The sequence below is a fragment of the Pan paniscus genome, chromosome 13, assembly GCF_029289425.2.
Source record: "Pan paniscus chromosome 13, NHGRI_mPanPan1-v2.0_pri, whole genome shotgun sequence".
In the NCBI taxonomy this organism is placed as follows: Eukaryota; Metazoa; Chordata; class Mammalia; order Primates; family Hominidae; genus Pan; species Pan paniscus.
Window position 1 is genome coordinate 143165544 of NC_073262.2, and position 20872 is coordinate 143186415.

General features: G+C 51.2%; 1 protein-coding gene across 18 annotated transcripts in view; it reads right to left on the reverse strand.

The window, feature by feature from the left end:
- ANKMY1 (ankyrin repeat and MYND domain containing 1) overlaps nucleotides 1-20872 on the reverse strand; it is a 98577-nt gene that overhangs the window by 21409 nt on the left and 56296 nt on the right. For 8 of the 18 annotated variants that reach the window (XM_055109277.2, XM_055109285.2, XM_055109282.2 and 5 more), the window contains 4 exons: nucleotides 19140-19247; nucleotides 17324-17455; nucleotides 10198-10311; nucleotides 9704-9869 (listed from right to left, as the gene is read on the reverse strand). In XM_055109277.2, the coding sequence (XP_054965252.1) occupies nucleotides 9704-9869; nucleotides 10198-10311; nucleotides 17324-17455; nucleotides 19140-19247 (520 nt within the window). Of the gene's footprint in view, nucleotides 1-4907; nucleotides 7237-7300; nucleotides 7528-9703; nucleotides 9870-10197; nucleotides 10312-17323; nucleotides 17456-19139; nucleotides 19248-20872 lie in introns of those variants that run through there. The other 10 variants (XM_055109290.2, XM_034955520.3, XM_055109281.2 and 7 more) reach the window with 5 other exon arrangements.

A 20872-nucleotide genomic window follows, 5' to 3' on the forward strand; every position in this document is an offset into this window, starting at 1 on the left:
ATAGTCTCTGATGATCTTTTGTATTTCTGTGGTATCAGTTGTAATATCTCCTTTTCCATTTCTGATTTTATTTACAGAGATTCATTTCTTCAAATAAGATATGAAAGGAGAAATTTATTCTCTCTTCTTGGTTAGTCTAGCTACCAGTTTATCAATCTTGTTTTCAACTTTTTAAAGAATCAACTTTTTATTTCATTGATTCTCTGTATTTTTTCTCTATTTCATTTAGTTCTGCTCTGATCTTTATCTATTTTCTTCTAATTTTGGATTTGATTTGTTCTTGCTTTTCTAGTTCCTTGAGGTGCATTGTTAGATTGTTAGTTTGTAATCTTTCTACTTTTTTGCTGTAGGCATTTATTGCTATAAAATTCCCCTTAGCCCTGTTTTTGCTGTATCCCACAGGTTTTGGTATATTGTGCTTCTATCTTCGTTTCAATACTTTTTTATTTCCATCTTAATTTCTTCATTGACTCAATATTAATTTGGAAGCATGTTTAATTTCCATGTTGCAAATTTGTATATACATAGTTGTATATATTTGTATAGTATACATATTTAAATAGTATAAATTATGCATTTGTATAGTTTACAGAGTTCTTCTTGGTACAGACTTCTAATTTTACTCCATTGTGATCTGAGAAGATACCTGGTATGATTTTGATCTTTTAAGTTTGTTGAGACTTGTTTTGTGGTCTAACGTATGGTCTATCCTGGAGGATATTCCATGTGCTGATGAAAAGAATATATATTCTGCATTTGTTAGATAAAATGTTCTGTAAATGTCTGTGACGTCCATTTGGTCTGATGTCCTGTTTCAATCCAATGTTTCTTTGTTTATCTTCTGTCTAGATAATCTGCCTAATGCTGACAGTGTGGTATTGAAGACCCCCATTATTACTGTATTGCAGTATATCTATCTGTCTATAGATTAGTAATATTTGCTTTATGAATCTGGGTGCTCCAGTGTTGAGTGCATATATATTTAGCATTGTTATATCCTCTTGCTAGATTTATCCCTTTATCGTTATATAATGACTTTGTCTTTTTTTTTTTGTTTTTACTCTTCCTGACTTAAAGTCCATTTTATCTGATATAAGTATACCTAGTTACTCCTGCTCACTATTGGTTTCTGTTTGCTTGGAATATATTTTTTCATCCCTTTATTTCAGTCTATATGTGTCTTTAATGATAAGGTGAGTTTCTTGTAAGCAGAATCATTTTTTGATCATGGATCATTTTTAATCCACTTAGCTATTCTAGCTTTTAAGAGGATAATTTAATTTGTTCATGTTCAAGGTTATTCTTGATATGTAAGGCTTTGTTCCCATCATGTTGTTTTCTTGTTGTTTCATATACTTCTTGTTCCTTTCTTATAGTTTGGCATTGTGCTTTGGTGGATTTCTGTAGTGGTAGCATTTGAGTTCTTTCTCTTCCTCCTTTGTATAACTGCTTTGCCAGTGACTTTTATACTTTTGTGTGTTTTCATAATGGTAAATGTTGTCCTTTAGCTTCTATGTTTAGGACTCCCTTGAGCATTTGTAGAACTGGTCTAGTAGTAATGAATTACCTCACCATTTGTTTGTCCGGGGTGACTTTATATCTCCTTCATTTATGAAAGATAATTTTGCTGGATATAGTATTCTTGGGTGGCAGCGTTTTTTTTTCTTTCAGCACGTTGAATATACCATCCCATTCTCTTATGGCCTGTAATGTTTCTGCTGAGAAATTTGTTAGTCTTAAGGAATTTCCTTTATGGGTGACTAGATGCTTTTCTCTTGCTGCTTTTAAGATTTTCTCTTTGACTTTAGACAGTCTGACTATAATGTGCCATGCAGAAGATCTTTTATCATTGTATCTTCCTGTGGTTCATTTGAACTTCCTTTATCTGACTGTCTATATCTCTTCCTAGACTTGAGAAGTTTTCATCTATTATTTCATTAAATTAGTTTTCTTTTTAAAAAAAAACTGATTTTTTTTAGAGATAGGGTCTTGCTCTGTCACCCAGGCTGGAGTGCAGTGGCACAATCCTAGCTCACAGTAACCTCAAATTCCTGGGCCCAGCCTCCCAAGCAGCTAGTACTATAGGTGCATGCCATGACACCCAGCTAATTTTTTTCTTTTTTGTAGAGATAGGGTCTTGCTATGTTGCCCAGGGTGGTCTCAAATTCCTGGCCTCAAGCAATCTTCCCACTTGGCCTCCCAAAGCACTGGTATTATAGGCATAAGCTACCACACCTGGCCCTAATTCATTAATACATTTTCTAATCCTTTGTTTCTTTGCCCTTAAGGATACCAATAATTTGCAAATTTAATTGCTTTATGTTGTCGTAAATATCATGAAGCCTTTGCTTATTTGTTTTTATTCTTTTTTCTTTACCTTTGTCTGATTGGATTATTTCAAAAGACCTGTCTTCAAGTTTTGAGATTTCCTCTGTCTCATCTAGTCTATTGTTGATGCTTTCAAATGTATTTTGTATTTCCTTCCATGAATTCTTCAGTTCCAGAATTTCTGTTTGGTTATTTTTTAAAATGTCTCTTTGATAAATTTCTCATTCATATCCTGAATTGTTTTTCTAATTTATTTGTATTGTTTGTTCAGTATTCTCTTCTATTTCAGGTCCTTTTAAAATCAATTATTTTGAATTTTTTTTTAAATTTGAGACAGAGTCTCACTGTGTCGCCCAGACTGGAGTGCAGTGGCACGATCTCGGCTCACTGCAACCTCCGCCTCCCGGGTTCAAGCAATTCTCCTGCCTCAGCCTCACAAGTGGCTGAGATTACAAGCATGCACCACCACACCCAGCTCATTTTTGTACTTTAGTAGAGACAAGGTTTCACCACGTTGGCCAGGCTGGTCTGGAACTCCTGACCTCAAGTGATCTGCCTGCCTCAGCCTCCCAATGTTGGGATTACAGGCGTGAGCCACCTCACCTGGCCTAAAAATCAGTATTTCAAATTCTTTATCTGAGATCTCAAAAATTTCTTTTTGGTGACTGGGCGTGGTGGCTCACACCTGTAATCCCAACACTTTGGGAGGCTGAGGTGGGTGGATCATCAGGTCAGGAGTACAAGACCAGCCTGACCAATATGGTGAAATCCCATCTCTACTAAAAATACAAAAAAAAATTAGCCAGGCATGGTGGCGCATGCCTGTAATCCCAGCTACTCAGGAGGCTAAGGCAGGAGAATCATTTGAACCCAGGAGGCAGAGGTTACAGTAAGCTGAGATTGTGCCACTGTACTCCAGCCTGGGTGACAGAGTGAGACTCCATCTCAAAAAAAAAAAATTCTTTTTGGTTAAGACCTATTGCTGGATAATTATGATATTCCTTTGAAGGTGCCATATTTCCTTGCTTTTTCATGTTTCCTGTGTCCTTATGTTGATATCTGTATGCCCTCTTTAACAGTTGCTTTTTCCTATTTTTATTTTTATAGGAGAGGACTTTTCTGAAGATGCATTTATGGTGTTGGTTGGGTAGGGTACCTTGGCTTTGCTTCTCAGCGTGTGCAGTAGTGTAGTCTCTGTGTGGTTTCTTTGGCTAGTATCTGTAGCCAAAGCATTGGTAGTATCTGTGATTTTCTTGGTGGGTTAGGGTGTGTTTATCAGTGGAGGCTGTGGCAAGGTTGTGTGCTAGGGCCTGGGATGCCAGGTAGGCCAATCTTCAGGCCCCAGAGGTGGCAAGGGTGGGGTAGGCATGCCTATCTTTGTGCCCCAGAGTGGTGTACACTGGCACTTGTGTTGGCAACTACTGGCAGGTCAGTTCTTAGGGCTCCAAATGGCTTGTTTAGAATGCCAGCAGTGGCTGCAATGGAGTAGGTGGGCAGGCAAATTCTTGGATCCCTGGGCAGCTGAGCTGGCACGGCATGGGCAATGGCAATACCAATGGCATGAAAATTCTCTGGGTCCCAAACAGTGTGTACTGATGTTGGTGGCTGTGATGAGTTGGGTGGATCAGTCTCCAGGCCTGCAAGTGGTGCTGGCAGGTAGGTGCCAGCTGAGGTGGTGGTAGCAGGGAGGTTAGGTCCAACCTCAGGCCCCCAGGAGGAGTGCTCTGTCTTGAAGCCAGGCTGGGTGGGCTTGTGCTCAGGCCCCCCACTGGTGAAAGTAGGCACCAGCTGTGGTGGGTGGGCATGGAGTGATCTTCAGGCAGGTGGAGTGCTCAGGTGAGAGATGGTAGTATCCACGCTGAGGCTCTGCTACTGGAGAGGGTGGGGCCAACTTTGGTGGCCACAGCCTGGACCAGTGGTGGAAAATGCATGTCTCCTTCATGCTCCAGCATCACTGGGTCTCACCCCTGCCACCCTGACTGCATCAGCCCATGCCCAGCTCACAACCAAGTCCCAGAAGCAACTCAAGCCCCACTTACATCCCTGTCTCAGATCACAGCAGTGCTCACTTCCCAGCCCCAGCCACTGCCACTCAGGCCTTGCTCACTTCCTAGCCCCTACTGTGGGAGCATACCTGGCTTGCTCCCAGCAGTGACAGCTTGAGATTCCATAATACTCCACAGTCCCAGGGCCACTGGGTCCCAGGACAGCATGTAGTTTTCCAGAGGCTAATTTTGAAAATGGTGACTTGCTGAGGCCACTTAGGTCTCAGAAAGGGTGTGGAACCCAGTGCAACCTTCCTTCCTGGAGCTCTTCCATCCCACAGTCTCCTGGAAGCTTCCTATATTCGCTTCAAGAGTTGGGAGGGTCAAGGGGTTGTCTTGCCAGGATTGCATGATTCCATGGTGAGGAAGTGGGCCATTAGAAATCTCCTACTTGTGGGTGGCAAGCCACCCAGGTGCCGAGGCAAGAGACAGAGGGCACAAGCTGTTCCAGTGTAATAAAACATATAAAATAACAAGAATTATACTAGATACAGATCACAGATATGATTATATATAAATATCATTAATCATTACTTGGTAGTAATTACTCTTTATTCCAATATTGTAATAATCCTCGCTCTACAATCATAACCTAGAAAAAACGAGGCCATACAGAGATAGGAGCTGAGGGGACATGGTGAGAAGTGACCAGAAGACAAGTGTGAGCCTTCTGTTATGCCCGGAAAGGGCCACCAGAGGGCTCCTTGGTCTAGCGGTAACACCAGTGTCTGGGAAGACGCCCGTTACCAAGCGGACCGTGGTCCAGCGGTAGTGTCAGTGCCAAGGAAAAGTACCCACTACTTAACAGACCGGGAAAGGTAAAGGGAGTCTCCTTTCCCCGGAGGAGTTTAGAGAAGACTCTACTCCACCACCTCTTGTGGAGGGCCTGACTGATGTCAGGCCCGCCCACAGTTATCCGGAGGCCTAACCGTCTCCCTGTGATGCTGTGCTTCAGTGGTCACGCTCCTGGTCCACTTTCATGTTCCACCCTGTACACCTGGCTCTGCCTTCTAGATAGCAGTAGCAGAATTACTGAAAGTATTAAAAGTCTCTGAAATGCAGAAATAATGGCGTAAGCTGTCTCTCCTCTCTCTCTCCACCTCGGCTGCCAAACAGGGAAGGGTCCCCTGTCCAGTGGACACATAACCCATGTGACCTTACCTATCATTGGAGATGGCTCACACTCCTTACCCTGCCCCCTTGTCTTGTATCCAATAAATAACAGCACAGTCTGGCATTCAGGGATGCTACCGGTCTCTGCGTCTTGGTGGTAGTTGTCCCTCGGGCCCAGCTGTCTTTTATCTTTTTGTCTTGTGTCTTTATTTCTACAATCTCCTGTCTCCACACATGGGGAGAAAAACTCACAGACCCTGTAGGGCTGGCCCCTACACCTACTCACCTCTTCCCTATATTGGGAATTCACTCCTGATGCCCAGCCGAACCCAGCCAGAGAGGCTGCCTCTCCTCCTCCTTCCCCACTTTTGGTGTTCCCTGTCACTTCTCTGTTGAGTTCCAGCATTCTCTCTTGGATAATGTACTTTGAGTGTGACTGTCTGTACACTGCTCTGGTTCTACTAAGTGGAAGAAGTGGGCATGAAATCCTTATCAGCCATCTTGACCACCCTCCAACCAATTTCTTCTGATGAGATGCTGGCTAGCTGTTAATCTTACTGGGATTCCCTTGTAAATTTTGAGTTATTTTTCTCTTGCTGCTTTCAATGTTTTCTCCTTGTCTTTGACTTTCAGTATTTTAACTCTGATGTGTCTGTTTTACAAATCTCTGTTTTATCCTACTTGAAACTCCATTAAGCTTCCTAGATAGATAAATTATTTTTAAATATGTTTAGAAAGTTTTTATCTATCATTTCTCCAAATATTTTTCCTGCTTCTTTCTCTCTCACCTCTGCTTCTGGTACTCTAATTAGATAGATAGATAGATAGATAGATAGATAGATAGATAGATAGATAGATGTGCTTGATGGTGTCCACTTTCCCCTGATGATCTCTTCATTTCTCATCATTCTTTTTTCTCTCTTAGTCTCCCACTTTTCTCTGAGGACATGTTCATTTTCCTTCATTCTTCTCCCTTGGGGCTGGATATTACTATCTGTTTGCTTATTTGGTTAATGACCAGCTGGGTTAATTGTGTGAAATCCATTTCTCCCCTGCATTATAAAGCTTCTGAGGTTCCTTCTCATGGAAGGCAGCCTTGGGTTTGTTCACAGTGACCCTAAGGTGACAGTGGTTTGGACAAGGATCTCTTTGACTGTCTCCTTCCATGACCAAACGCTCCTGTTTAGTTCTGATAATTGCTGGCTGATTGTTCATAATTTGCAACAGTGCCCTGGGGTATAAATGGCTTCCTAGACTGATCCAATTAGAATTCGATCAGAGCTCATTGAAGGGATAGTTCCAAAGGTCAGTATTGAAGATTGGTTCTGACCACAGGAGGGCTCTTCCCAGCTATCTTTCCTCATTTTTCTCTGGCATAATTTATAGTTAATACAAACCATGGTATATAATTGCTGGCAGATTATAGTTTCACCTATATTTCCAGTAAGTTTACCAATCTTCTTAATATTGCCCATCATAACCTCCAGTAATTCTGAGTGCACCACTTCCTGGCCATCTTGGAAGCTGAGGATAAGAATGGAGCCGCCACCTCCTCGCCATCTTGGAAGCTGAGCATAAGAATGGAGCCGCCACCTCCTGGCCATCTTGGAAGCACACTAAGTCTGAAGCAACAGGAACTTCGCCTCAGCAACAGGTAGCTGGGGGCAGGATGAGAATTATTGACATCCATGCCCTCTTCTACTGTGTTCTTGGCTGTACCGGTCTGGAATAGAGTTTCTGCCTCCCTGAGCTGGGAGGGTGAAAAGGAAGGTAGACCTTGGTTTAATACCACAGACATTCTCTGTTCTTACTGAATTTTAAAAGATTTTATTGAATAAATGTTTCTTTGTATGCTGTGTGCTCTTTAGATCAGTCCTTGGGGTGTGTGAGACTTGTTATGACCACAGGAAGGCTTCTCCTGTCTCTCTTTTCTTAGTTTTCTCTAGCAATTAGCCATTCTATAGTTTAGTCTGTTACTCCAGCGAATTTACCAATCTCCTTCCAAATGCCTCTCAACATTAGGCTTGAAACTGTCTTTGCTCTGTTAAAAATGAAATCGGTTTCTTTGTGATGAGGTGTGAAGCTCACTGTTTTATGGTGTGTCTCTCCCCTGGGCAAAATCACTGAGCCAAGGCTGTGGAGCTGGGGGTCGGGACAATGGGATACTTCTCCATAAGTGACACCTCCGTTTTAGGACCTAGTCTCTGATGGAAAGGAGGAGGCAGTAGACGTGGGTCTGCCTCTCCCTGCCTGGTCCTCCGCTCATGGGCCAGTACAAGCCTGATTGGAACCCCAGTATCCTCAGGGGTGTCATGCCCAAGGCAGAGCCTGTATCCCCCAAGTGGGGCTCTACACAAATGGAGGCCTCACCTTGCAGGAACCCTGGCCAGGAAGTAGCCTCAGCAAAGGTGCGTTCATGTGTGCTGGTGGGCGAGCCAGGTGGGGAGGTTTATGTTTGTGTCGAGGGGAGGTTAGTATGTGTGTGTTGGGGGGGACATATGGGAGTGGCTTGTGGCTGTGTGCATGTGTAAGGCATGGGTGGCAGTGGATGAGTTGGTGAGGGCTGGGGTTGGATGGGGCAGGTGTTGGGGGTGGGGGGGGTTAATGCATGGGTGGGCACATGTGTGACGGCACATAAGTGAGTTTGGGAGGTGGGTGTGGGGTGTCCGTATGTGTGTGGAGATGTATGCAGATTGTGGTTGGGTGGGATGCGGGGAAGCAGTGTGCTGTGTGGGTGGGGACAGGCACGTGTGTGGGTAGGTGTGCAGACAGCTGTGGGGGTGGAGCTGAGGGGGGTGTGCGGGCGGCTGTGGGGGTGGAGCTGAGGGTTTCAGGGCGTGTGTCCTGAGGAGTGTGCAAGCGTGTGGGTGGGCCTGTGGCTGCTAAATATTTGTGGGGACATAAGCATGCCATGTAGTTTGGATGTGTGTCCCCTCCAAATCTCATGTTGAACTGTGGGCCCCCCTGTGGGAGGTGGGGCCTGGTAGGAGGTGACTAGATCGTGGGGATGGATCCCTCATGAGTAGCTTAGTGCCATCCCCTTGGGGACGAGTGAGTTCTCAGTTAGTTCACATGAGAGCTGGGGGTTTACAAGAGCCTGGGACACCCCCGCCTTCTCTCTCTCCCTCTCTCTCTTGCCATGTGATGGACAGGCTCCCCTTCGCCCTCCACTGGGAGTGGAAGCTCCCTGAGGTCTCTCCAGAAGCAGATGCTGGTACCGCACTTCCTGTGCAGCCTGCAGAACCACAAGCCTATTAAACCTCTTTTCTAATTACCCAGTCTCAGGTGTTCCTTTACAGCAACGCAAACGGACTAACAGCACGTGGAAGTGTGTGGGGCGGAGCACTGTGTGCTGGGAAGGCACCTGGGGTGTTGCTCAGTGGGGGACTGTGTGGGGCTGCAGGAGGCTACTGCATGCTGAGGACTCGGTGTGGGGGCGGGATCAGCAGGTTCCGGTGTGTGTGTGCGCACACGTGTTAACACGTGACAGGTTTTTATGTGAGGAGAGGATGGGTGTGGGTATCAGTGTGTGTGGATGTGTAAGTGTGTCTGTGTGTGCGAGGTAGACAAGAGTAGGTAAATGTGAGGGTGGGAACATGAGGGGGTATGTGGGGGTGGGGGTGAGTAGGTGGGTGGGGATGTGGGGGTAGGGAGTGAGTATGTGGGGGTGGGGGTGACCAGGTGGGTGGGAGGTGGGAATGTGGGAGTGACTAGGTGGGTGGGGTTGAGTACGTGGGTGTGGGTACATGGGGGAGTAGACGTCAGTAGGTACTGCGTTTGTGGAGTGGGTGCATGTGGGGAGCTGGGGACATGTAGGGGTGTGCAGGACGCACCCTGTAGGGGTGTGACCATGCAGGGGAGCAGCACCCCAGGCCTCGGGCCCACAGTCCCTGTGCCGGATAGACTGGCACTCCTGACAGGGCTCCCGCAGCAGTGCCTAGTTCTCTCCTGGGCATGGGGCCCCTCTGACCTGGGCCCTGGCCCTAGGCCACCAACTCCTCTTCCCAGGGACATCTCCCCAGTCCAGAACCCACTTCTCAGTCTCTCCTGCACGAGCTCCTTGGACGATGGGACACAAAGGGGCCAAGCCGACGAGCCCAGCCCCAGGAAGGCCCCTCCAGAGCCCCAGGGGGTCCAGATCTCCAGGGATCACAGCCCCAGACACGAGGCCGGAACCCCGCCCTGTGGAGCAGAGCAGAGCAGGGCCCACTGCTCACCTCTCTTGCACAGGTACAGCCACGTGGGGTCCCACTGGCTCTCCTTGGCAAAGACAGCCTGCCGTAGCTGCAAGCCCATGTACTCCAGGAGCCGCTTCCGCGCCAGGAACGTCTCGCGCTCTGCCGGCATCAGCGTGTGGAAGGGGCAGCGGGCAATCCTCCGGTCCTGCGGCACAGCACCAGGGTCACCACAGGGTCCCGGGCCCGCCCCTCACTGCTGGGGTGACTCTCGGTGATCGAGGGCCCCTGTCAGCTCTTGTGATGTATAACTGAGGACGAACCCAGACAGACACACAAAGCTGGGAGCACATACAGCCGCACCTGGCACGAGCTCAGCACTTTGAGGGGTTCACCTCTGCAGCCAAGGGGCTGCTCTGGGGGAGGCGCTAGGAACCTTGAGCCCAGCTTTGCCCCAGAGAAGATAATGCCCCAGCCGGGGGCCCTGCACGTGACCCACACTCCCCCTCCTTCCTCATGGGAGGCTTACCACCTACCTGGAAGAATCTGAAGTAGCCATAGTCCACGGCTGTGCCCACCGCCTCCTTTTCCCCCTGCCTGAGCATTACAGGCTTCAGGATGTCGGCCCCGTGACTGATGAGTCGGTCAATCTGTGGAGAACAGAACCAGGTCAAACACGCAAGGACACCCCGGCTACTGGGAGCAGCGGAAGCACCGCCTGAGAAGGGCCATGGTCACCTGCAGTCCCCACCAAGGCCACCCTTGCAGTGTGCGGGAATGCCCATGAGACAAATGGGGAGAGGGAGACGGAGACGGGGCTGACCTCATGGACAAGGAGTTGGGGCTGAGCCTCGCCCTAATGATGTCACAGCGAAGTCAAGGCTAGGCCACGCCTCGGGGAGCCCTCCCTGGCACCTGACTCCCAGCATCATAGAATCAATAGAGTCTGTGACATCCATTACAGTCCTGCTCCCCTCAGGCTGTCAGTGACATGAGGCAGACACCAGGCAGCTCTTGTTCTTCATCAGATCCCAACACGCCATGCAGCATGTTGCTCAACAAGACAGCGAGTGCACGCGTATGCTTGTATGTAGATGTGTGTGGGGCGGGGGGCCAGTGTGTGTGCATGCATGGGTATGTGTATGTGTGTTCATGGGTGGCTGGGTGTGAGTGTGCCTGCGTGTATGTGGGTGTGTGGATATGTGTGTGTGTGTGCATGTGTGGGGCTAGTGGGTGAGCGTGTGTGGATATGTGCATGCATGTTCATAGGCGGGTAGGTGTGCAGTATGTGTGCGTGCATGCGTGTCTGTGCATGAGTGGGGGCCAGTGTGTGTGCATGCATGAGTAAGGGCACGCATGTGTGTTTGTGAGTGCAAGTATGCCTGACAAATGTGTGAATGCATGCACCTGTGTGCATGTGTGCCTGACTTGTGGCAAATATACCACAGCAATGGTCTCTGGCTCAATAGGTACAACAATCCCATCCAAAGCAAATATCATCTAAAGAGGCTGCCCCACCTGACATGGGAGGAGGCAAGTTCTATCAGGGGGCCTGGCAGGCTCAGGGCAGCCTGTGTGTGTGGATGGAAACCAGGCCATCATCTGTGGAAGGCTCACTGCTGTGTGCGTGCGTGCCTTGCTAGCCAAGTGCAAGCAGGGCCAGAAATCAGGGATACATGACTCCTCCAGTGAGATCCTCACACTCTGTGACATGCATAACACACATTCCACACAAACACAGGAGCCCTGCATTCTCAGCAACACATGAGCACAACGCCTCGGGCATGGCACCAGGCGCAGTGCGGGACGGTGGAGTGGCCAATGCCACCAACACCAGTGGCCAGCCTGGCCTGAACGGCTGACTCCCTGGCACGTGGGGGCATGGGTGGAGTTTATACAGATTCCTCAAGGCCAAGTGAGGCCAGGCAAGGCCTACGCCAGGCAGAGGAGGAGGCTGCTTTCCACTGCTCCTGAGGATGGAGCCAGCCAGATCCACCCATGAGACCCCCATCATCTTCACTCTCCTTGCTGCAGAAGCCATGATAACTTGCCAAAAGTCCCATGAGTCGGTTCCCTGCTGGACATCCCTCTGAGGCCCCACCACCTCATCAAATCTTTTTCAGGAAAAGGTGGGCAGATGGTTGGTAAGCGAGGGCTGGGTACAGGCTGCCACAGGGGTGTGGTGATGGACAGGTGGGTGGACGACGGATCGACCTTTCCCTGCCCAATGTTGCTGGGGGACTTGCCAGCCCACCCCCACCCCCCAAGTCTTGTCTACATAGGGCACCCAGGCCTCACTCAGTCCTGGCACCGGGACGGCTTCTCTGGACAGCTCTGCCAGGGCAGTGATGCAGCCACCTACCCCACCCCACCCCCAGGCTCCCAGGACTGGCTACTCGGCAGCACCTGGGATTCACCTCTTAGTCTCACCCTGCTGGGCACCTTCTCCCCTCTGGCCCAACATCCCAGCAAAGCCTCTGCCCAAACATCATTCCTGGGAACCTCTGCATCCCCACAGCTCCCACGTCTCCACAGACCCTTCCACACTGACCCCAACCCCTGGGAGTCACTGGGGACAGCCAGCCCCAGCAGGGTATGCAGTGTGTGCTTTGGCCTGAGGCTTTCTCGCCCCAGGTCCCATGTCCTCACCCATTCCTCCCCCACCACAGCCCCTCCCCATCTGCTGACCTGCCCGTCGCTCACCAGGAGTGTCTTCCCACCCTGGCCCTGGCTGCCCGGAGTGACCACCTCATCCACGGTGAGAACTGAGATACACTTTGCTGTCCCAGTGCTATACCATTCACTCACCAACGCTCTCCTCCAGACCCTCCCCTCCCAAGCCCCCACATCTGAACTATGACATCACTGCCTCCGCCCCTCACTCACCAACGCTCTCCTCCAGACCCTCACCTCCCAAGCCCCCGCATCTGAACTATGACATCATTGCCCCCGCCCTACACCCCCAGGCACCCTGCCCCACCTCCACAGCCCAATGACCCCGTCCCCCTGCTGAGGCTCCCCAGGCATGCCCTCGGCTGCAGCTGGATGAGCTGGCCACTCCATCCCCAGAGCCCGCCTCTCCAGTGGCCCTGTCCTCCACACCTCTTTAGACCCCAGCGGCATCAGCACACTCTAGAAACCAGCCCTGCCGAGGGGCTCTGCCTCTGAGACCACAAACCCTGCTGAACGGCACCGGGAGGGAAGGCTGGGACCTTTCCGGTAAGAGGAAGGGGCGGCCTGAGGCTGACCAGCCCAGCGTGTGTCTCTGAGGAGTTTCTCAGGATCAGTGGGCTTGAACATGGATCCTTCAGTGGGATTTGCTCTGCTCTCAAATTAGGGAAATTTGGGGCCCCATATCTCAGCAGAGGCTGCCCAGTGAGAGGAGCTAGAAATGTTCGTGAGAAGATGATTTTGTCCCCCTGGAGGGGACTTTCTGAAGGTCTCCTGGCTGATGAAAGCTCCTTTCTGCAGTGGCTTTTCTCCAGACACTGCTAACCCATGTTCTGGCAGCCCCTTCCTTGGCCGTTCAAAGACAAATGTGGAACCCATGCCTGGTGCTGCAGCCATCCAAATGGCGGGGCCCAGGGAGTCAGGGGGGCCCAGGGTCAAGGTTCGAGCTTCACGCGTTCATTTCTGGGACAATCTTTAGAAAGTTTAGTGTGAGAATATTCAGGAGGCCTGGTGACCCCAGACCCTGAACGAGCTCCACCTCAGGCCTGTGCGTCCCACGAGCTCACCATGGGCCGAGGCCAAGAACAGCAGCCAAGGAGAAAGGAGAAGAGGACTGAAAACGCCGAAGCCATGTGTGGTGGGTTCACCTGGGTCCCCTAAAAAGGTAAGTTGAAGTCCTAACCCCCGGGATCTGTGAACGTGACTTTATTTGGACATAGGGTCATTGCAGACGATCAAAGTAACATGAGGTCCTTAGGGTGGTACCTGGTCCAATATGACCACTGTCTTTTAAGAAGGGACTTTTGGCTGCAGAGACAGACATGCATGCAGGCAGAGCACCATGAGCTGAGGAGGGCAGAGGTGGCCATCAAGCCCCCAGAAGCCACAGCGAGGTCTGCACCAGGGTCGCAACCCTGCAACACCTCGATCGCGGCCTCCATCCTCCAGGACCAGAGCCAGCTCACTTCTGTGGCTTCAGCCACCCAGGCTATGGTCTGCTGCAGCAGCCACAGGAGTGCCCAGAGGAAGAGCCCCTGAAACAAGGTTCTGCCACAGCCTGAACAGCAAGACGTGGTGGGAGATGGGGGCTTCGCCAGGACCCAGGCAGCCCAGGCCTCTAGCAGAAGGGTCCTGCAGCACCATCGTTTACGTATACCCCCAAGCCAGGGCACCCCTAGGGTTTCAGGGACTCTCTGGACTCAGATCCCATGAAAGCATCATAGAGAAAAGCACCAGATTCTCCAGGAGGCTACGGAAAAGTATTCGTGAAAGGTCCTAGCTGAAACTATAAAACTCTTAGAAGAAAACACAGGAAGAAGCTTCATGACGTTTCTTGGCTATGACACCAAAGGCAAAGGCAACAAAAGAAAAAATAGACAAGCTGGACTTCATGAAAATTAAAAACTTTTGTATATCAAAATATTTATAAATTACATACCCGATAAGGGATTAACATCTAGAATAGATAGAAATGTCCTAAAACTCAATAATAATAAAAAAAAGATTCAAAAATTGCCAAAGGAGTTGAATAGACATTTCTCCAAATAAGATATATAAATGGCCAATAAGCACATGAAAAGATGTCCAACATCACTAATCATTAGGGAAATACAAATCAAAACCACAATGAGAAGGCCAGGTGCGGTGACTCACGCCTGTAATCCCAGCACTTCGGGAGGCCAAGACAGGTGGATCGCTTGAGGCCAGGAGTTCGAGACCAGCCTGGCCAACATGGCGAAACCCCATCTCTACTAAAAATACAAAAATTGGCTGGGTGTGGTGGTGGGCGCCTGTAATCCCAACAAGAATCACTTGAACCCGGGAGGCAGAGGTTGCAGTGAGCAGAGATCACATCACTGCACTCCTGCCTGGGCGACAGAGTGAGACTCTGTTACACACACACACACACACACACACACACACAATAAAATACCATCTCACATCCATTAGGATGGCTACTATCAAAAAAACAGAAGATAACAAGTCTTGGTGATAGTCTGGAGTGACTGGAACTCTGTGCACTGTTGGTGAGAACATGAAACAGTGCAGCTGCCATGGAAACAGTATGGAGATTCTTCAAAACATTAAACGTATGGCCAGGCGCGGTGGCTCAGGCCTGTAATCCCAGCACTTTGGGAGGCCGAGGCAGGCGGATCACCTGAGGTCAGGATATCAAGACCAGCCTGACCAACATAGTGAAATCCCGTCTCTACTAAAAATATAAAAATCAGCCGGGTGTGGTGGCGCACACCTGTAATCCTAGCTACTCGGGAGGGTGAGGCAGGAGGATTGCTTGAACCTGAGAGGCAGAGGTTGCAATGAGCTGAGATCACACCTCTGCACTCCAGCCTGGGCAACAGAGTGAGACTCTGACTCAAAAAAAAAAAATTAAACGTAGAATGATTATACCATAGGACCCAGCCATCCCACTTCCAGGCAAGTTCCCAGAAGAACTGAAAGCAGACTCTTGAAGAGAAACGTGTCCATTGGCTGAGGGGGAGGGCAGGGGAGACAGAGACAGACAGGGCCAGAGTTGGGGGCATGGTCAGGTACTCAGAAGTGGTGAGTCTAGGTGAGGGCTCAGGGTGTCCTTGTACTGCTTTCAACTTTTCTGTGAGTCTGAAAAGAATTAAATTAGTAAATAAACAAACAGTAATGAAATAAAGAAGTCGAAGCCCAGTCAGCTGATTTCAGGTCTGGGGTGAGAATATACGTGGTGTGTAGGGATCACCTGGATGCCCCAGAAAGCCAGGCAGGCATCAGGGCCAGGATCACAGCAAAGGACCAGGAATCAGCTCACAGCACACAACAGTCAGAGATGAGACCATTTAAGGGAGGTTTAAAAAAAGGAGCCCTTCCCCTTCCTAAATATCTAGTGGAAGCAGACAGCATGGTTAGGGTTGGCAGCACTACCAGGTTCCCTAACCCCGGATGAGGCACTGGGGAGCCTGCTAACCCCGGACAACATGCTGGGGAGCCCCCTAACCCTGGATGAGGCGCTGGGGAGCCCCCTAACCCTGGACGAGGTGCTGGGGAGCCCCCAACCCTGGACAAGTCACTGGGAAGCCCTCTAACCCCGGATGAGGCGCTGGGAGCCCCCAACCCCGGACGAAGCACTATTCTGTATGTTCAAGGCACATTCAGCGTCCACACACAACAACGCTGCCCCCTGAGCTGCCTCTCCCGTCTCGCATCCTTTCTCTATTTACTCAGACTTAGATGAACAAGAGACTGGTCATCAATCCTGGGCCCTATGAAGCTCTGAAAGAACATTAGGGGGCCCCTCCCAGCCCCCAGGTCCAGAAATGGTGCCGACTACCCACACACACTGTTTCATTCCATCCTCTGCCACCTATGGAAAACTGACTTCTGCGTCCTCACTTAGTCTATCCAGACAGAACAGGGTCTTAGGAAGAAGGACAGGAGCCTTAAAATCAGATCTGGAAACAGCATCTCAAGATAAGTCTCAGTTCTTTTAAGTAAAGCTACCCTTTTGTGACATCAAACAACCTTCCAGATGCCTGAGTCTCGCCCCCCCTTCCAGACGCCTGAGTCTCGCCCCCCTCCTCCTTCCCCCTTTTTCTCCCTCAGACAGGTAAGAACCAAAGTGTGTACCAAGATGGATTGAGGAAAGCAAGGTTGTGGGTGGTGCCCAGAGCGGGCACAGGAAGGGCTGGCATGGGCAGAGGGCAGCAGGCAGTAGGGCACAGAGGGAGGCCCTGCCTGAGCCGAAGCCACTGAGAGTTTCCCAGAGCCACATGGGAGGGACACTCCAGGGACGTGCCTAGGGCTCAGGACAGAAGGTGTCTCCAGCGCGGGCAGGATTTCCCGAGTGTGAGCTTCCACCTAAGAAAGCCGCTCCCTGTGGGCCAGGAGACAATGCCCCAAACCCCCGCCCAGCAGCTGCATGGACCACTGAGAAAGCCAGAATTGTGCAGCTGGACCAAGGTGAGGTCTATGTCTATCCTGAATCCTGTTTTCACTGAGACAAACTTCAGGGAACTTTTTTGTCTGGTCTGCTGAGTGGATTTGCCACTTCATATTTTTTAAGGCCTGTAAAATACTAAAAGCGACAATATTTTGTCCTTTCTCCACTATTTAGACCACCAAGGCTTGCAGAACACAGAACAAATGACCCACCGCCCACCAGGAATGACAGCCAGGCAGAGAAGTCCATGAGGACCCCACCCCCAGACCCCACATTCCCCATGCTCAGGGCCAGCCCACCTCACACTCCTCCCTCCCCCCACCCAGGGCCACCCCAACCTCCCGCCCCCCTCACCAGGGCTACCCAGCCCTCACACCCCTACCACCAGGGCCACCCAGCCCTTATACCCCTCACCCAGGGCCACCCACTCCCCTCCCCGTTCATCAGGGCCACCCAGCCCTCACACCCCTCACTCAGGGCCACCCAGCCCTTATACCCCTCACTCAGGGCCACCCCACCCTCAAACCCCCTCACCAGGGCCACCCCAGCCTCCTGCCCCTCACCAGGGCCAGCTTGCTGTCCATGTTCCTCTGGTGCTCGTAGGTCAGGTCACAGGCAACACACAGGGCACTGCTCAAGCCTTTGGTCAGGGGCAGGTTGGGGTCAGCTCCCTGGGTCAGGAGCTCCTTCACAACCTGAACATACACAGACAGTCTCATCAGTGGCCACCATGTCACTTCCCCTGACAGAGGGGAAGGCCCCAGGGCTGGGCCACTCCAGAACTAACCCCTGAAAGCAGGGGCTTCACGGAGGCCACCGCTGGCCCTTCCCATGGATCCTACCCACAGTGGGTCCCGCTGCTGGCCTGTCCCACAGAGGATGATGCTGGGCGGGGAGGGGTCCCATGGCTGGTCTGTTAGGGAGGAGCTGGAACTCCACCCAGGTGGGCCAGTTCCAGCACTTTCTCTGTCCCCTGACAAAATGGGGATTCTCCAGCGTGGTTCCCAGCTCCCACCTTGCTCTTCAGCCCCAGACAGAGCCAAGCCCAGGGGCCAGTCCCAGCACAGGGTTAGGAGCACATTTGCCTGGTACCCAGGCTATCTGCCTCTGCACCGGGGCACCAGTGTCACTGTGACCACTCGGCCAGGCACAGAAAGAGGCACACCTCCCTTCTCCCTACTGTGTGCCCAGCCACCAGCTCAGATTCCACCCAGGAAGAAGGACAGCCGTGGCCAGACACGGGTCCTTAGTGTTTGGCTCTCACAAGCTTCTGCCCCTCAGAACAAAGCTCTCTTCCCTCCACACCCCTGCCTCTAACAGGGCCTAGCCCTGAGCAGGGGCCCCACATGACTTATTGAATGGATGACTCCAGGCAGGAGAGAAGAAAGCAGGGAGCAGAGATGCTGGCCTCTGCAGAAGCACCTGGAAGCCCCATTCTACGTCAGCTTTCACAAATTCTATGAATGCCGTCAGCTTTTGCAGACCTCTGCTGAAATGTCACCTCATCTGAGGAGCATTTCATGCCACCCTGCTAAAGTAGCCTGCCTTCCCGTCATTCTCCATCCCCTCACCAAGCTTTATTTTCTTCGTAATACTTGTCATTTCCTGAAATTGTGTTACATACTAGTTTATGGCCTGGCTCCTCCAATGAGAATATAAGATCCTTGAGAGCAGAGACTGTTTAATTCAACACCTAGTGCCTAGAATGGTGCCTGCCAGGTACGCAGCAGATGCTCAGTAAATAACAGTTAAATGATAGATGGATGAATGAACGAATGAATGGGTGGATGGTAGATCCTTCCAACTGGGTGAATGAAGGATGATGATGTCTAGGTAGGTAGGTGGGTGGGTGGGTGGGTGGGTGGATGGATGGATGGATGGATGGATGGATGGATGGATGGACGGATGGATGGACAGACGGATGGGTGAATAGGTGAATGAATGGATGGGTGAACGGTTGAGTGGATAGGTAGTTGGGTTGATACATGAGTGACTGGTTAAAAGGATGGATGTATAGATGGATGGATGAGAGGATGAATAAGTGGGTGGGTAGTTGGGTGGAAGGATGGATGAATGGATGAGTGGAGGGTAGATGGATGGGTGAGTAGATGGATAAGTGGATGAGAAGTTGGGTGGACAGGTGGATGGATGGATGGAAGAATGGGTGGATGGGTAGACAGGTGAGTGGAAGAGTGAGTGAATGGGTAGTTGGGTGGATAGATGGGTGGGTGAGTGGATGGGTGGATGGATGGATGGATGGATGGATGGATGGATGGATAAATGGCCAACAACTTCAAATCCCAATGACGGACTGGTGGGGTGGGCACTGGAGATGGAAACACATAGGTGCACAGGTCTGTGGGTACAGAACATGCTCACCAGCTCATTCCCACTGGCAATGGACAGGGAGAGCGGGGAGTGGCCACTCCACAGCAGGTTAGGATTTGCTCCGTGGGATAGAAGGAGCCGGACTATGTCCCTGGCACACTGGGTGGGGAGAAATGACAGGTTAGAGAGGCACCCCCACCCATAAGCAGCACCTGATGGTAGTCATTAATTTAAATGCCATGAAATCAAGGTAGTCACTCAACGGCTACTTCCTGCCAACCATTACCTTGCCTGACACAAGGTGTTCAAAATTGTGGATGCATAGATGGATAGGTGAATGGGTTGGGAGGTGGATGGATCTTCAAATGGAGAAGATATTTTCTAAGCATTCATCACTTCCAAATGAAAAGTAGGAGGACATTGATGCATAAGTTGATTTGAAGTTTGTTTTCAGAGGACAAGGGACAGTCCAGACCACATGACCACGTGGCAGGTCCTGGCATACAGCAGGTGTGACTGGAGAAGCACCTCCTCCACCAGGGCTCAGTGATCGTAGAGGACGGCCTGAGTGTAAAGAGCCCCACCCTCGGCTGGTGGAGCACTCTCTGCACCAGGAGGGCAGCCCCGTCCATGCCTCCCTGCCCTCCTCCCCCATCCATGCCCTCCCTGCCTCCCTGACTCCTCCCCTGTCCCTGCCCTTTGTGCCTCCCTGTCCTCCTCCCCCGTCCCTGTCCTCCCTTCCTATCTCCCTGCTCTCCTTCCCCATTCTTGCCCTCCCTGCCTCCCTGTCCCCCTGCTTCCCTGCCTCCTTGCCCTTGCCTTCCCATCCTTGCCCTCCCTGCCCTCCTCCCCCAGTCCTTGCCCTCCCTGCCCTCCTCCCCAGTCCGTGCCCTCCCTGCCCTCCTCCCCAGTCCTTGCCCTCCCTGCCCTCCTCCCCAGTCCGTGCCCTCCCTGCCTCCCTGCCCTTCTCCCCACATCCTTGCCCTTCCTGCCTCCCTGCCTCCTGCCCTCCTCCCCACATCCTTGCCCTTCCTGCCTCCCTGCCTCCTGCCCTCCTCCCCCGTCCCTGCCCTTCCCGCCTCCCTGACTCCTCCCCGGGAACCCCTCTGTTTTCCTGTTCATTCTCTCATCCTTGCTCCCCTGTCAGAACGTCCCATTGTGCAATCCTCAGCTGCTCCCTTCTCTTCCTCCTCTTCTCCCAGAAGTGTTCACTAGGACCTGACCTCTGCAACTCCTCCTCCCCCACTGCAGGGACTCTTCTCTGGCCCAGCTCCCTATCCCAGTGCTCTGCTGGGACTGTGCCCCTCAGATGCGGCAGACCCTGTGTCTGGCTGGCCCAACCACCATGCACACTCCCCTTTCCCGCAGTCTTGCTGGCCAGGCCAAGAAGGTGCCCACAGAAGTCTGCTGAGGGGCTCCTGGGAAAGGGACCCCTTTCCCCTCCCTTCTGGGATACAGATGTGATGGCTGGACTGCTGCAGCCGTCACGCCCGCAGCACTGAAGTTCCACCTGCCAGTCTGTCCTGTACCCAATGATAGTGTCACATTCAGTGTCTCCTTTTATTTCCCCACAACTTTCCCAATCTGTCATCAGGACACAAGTGTGTGAACAGAAAGCCCTGTGTTCACTGCCCAGGCCTCATCCTTCACGGTGGGGGCCTTGACCAGCCGCCTTCTTGGAGCCTCACTGTTCATTCCTAACATGAGTTCCTGCCACCCTTCAGGTGGTCTAGTCAGGGCAGAGCGCCTGGCCCCAAGAAGACCCAACAGACCTGCTCCTTCTC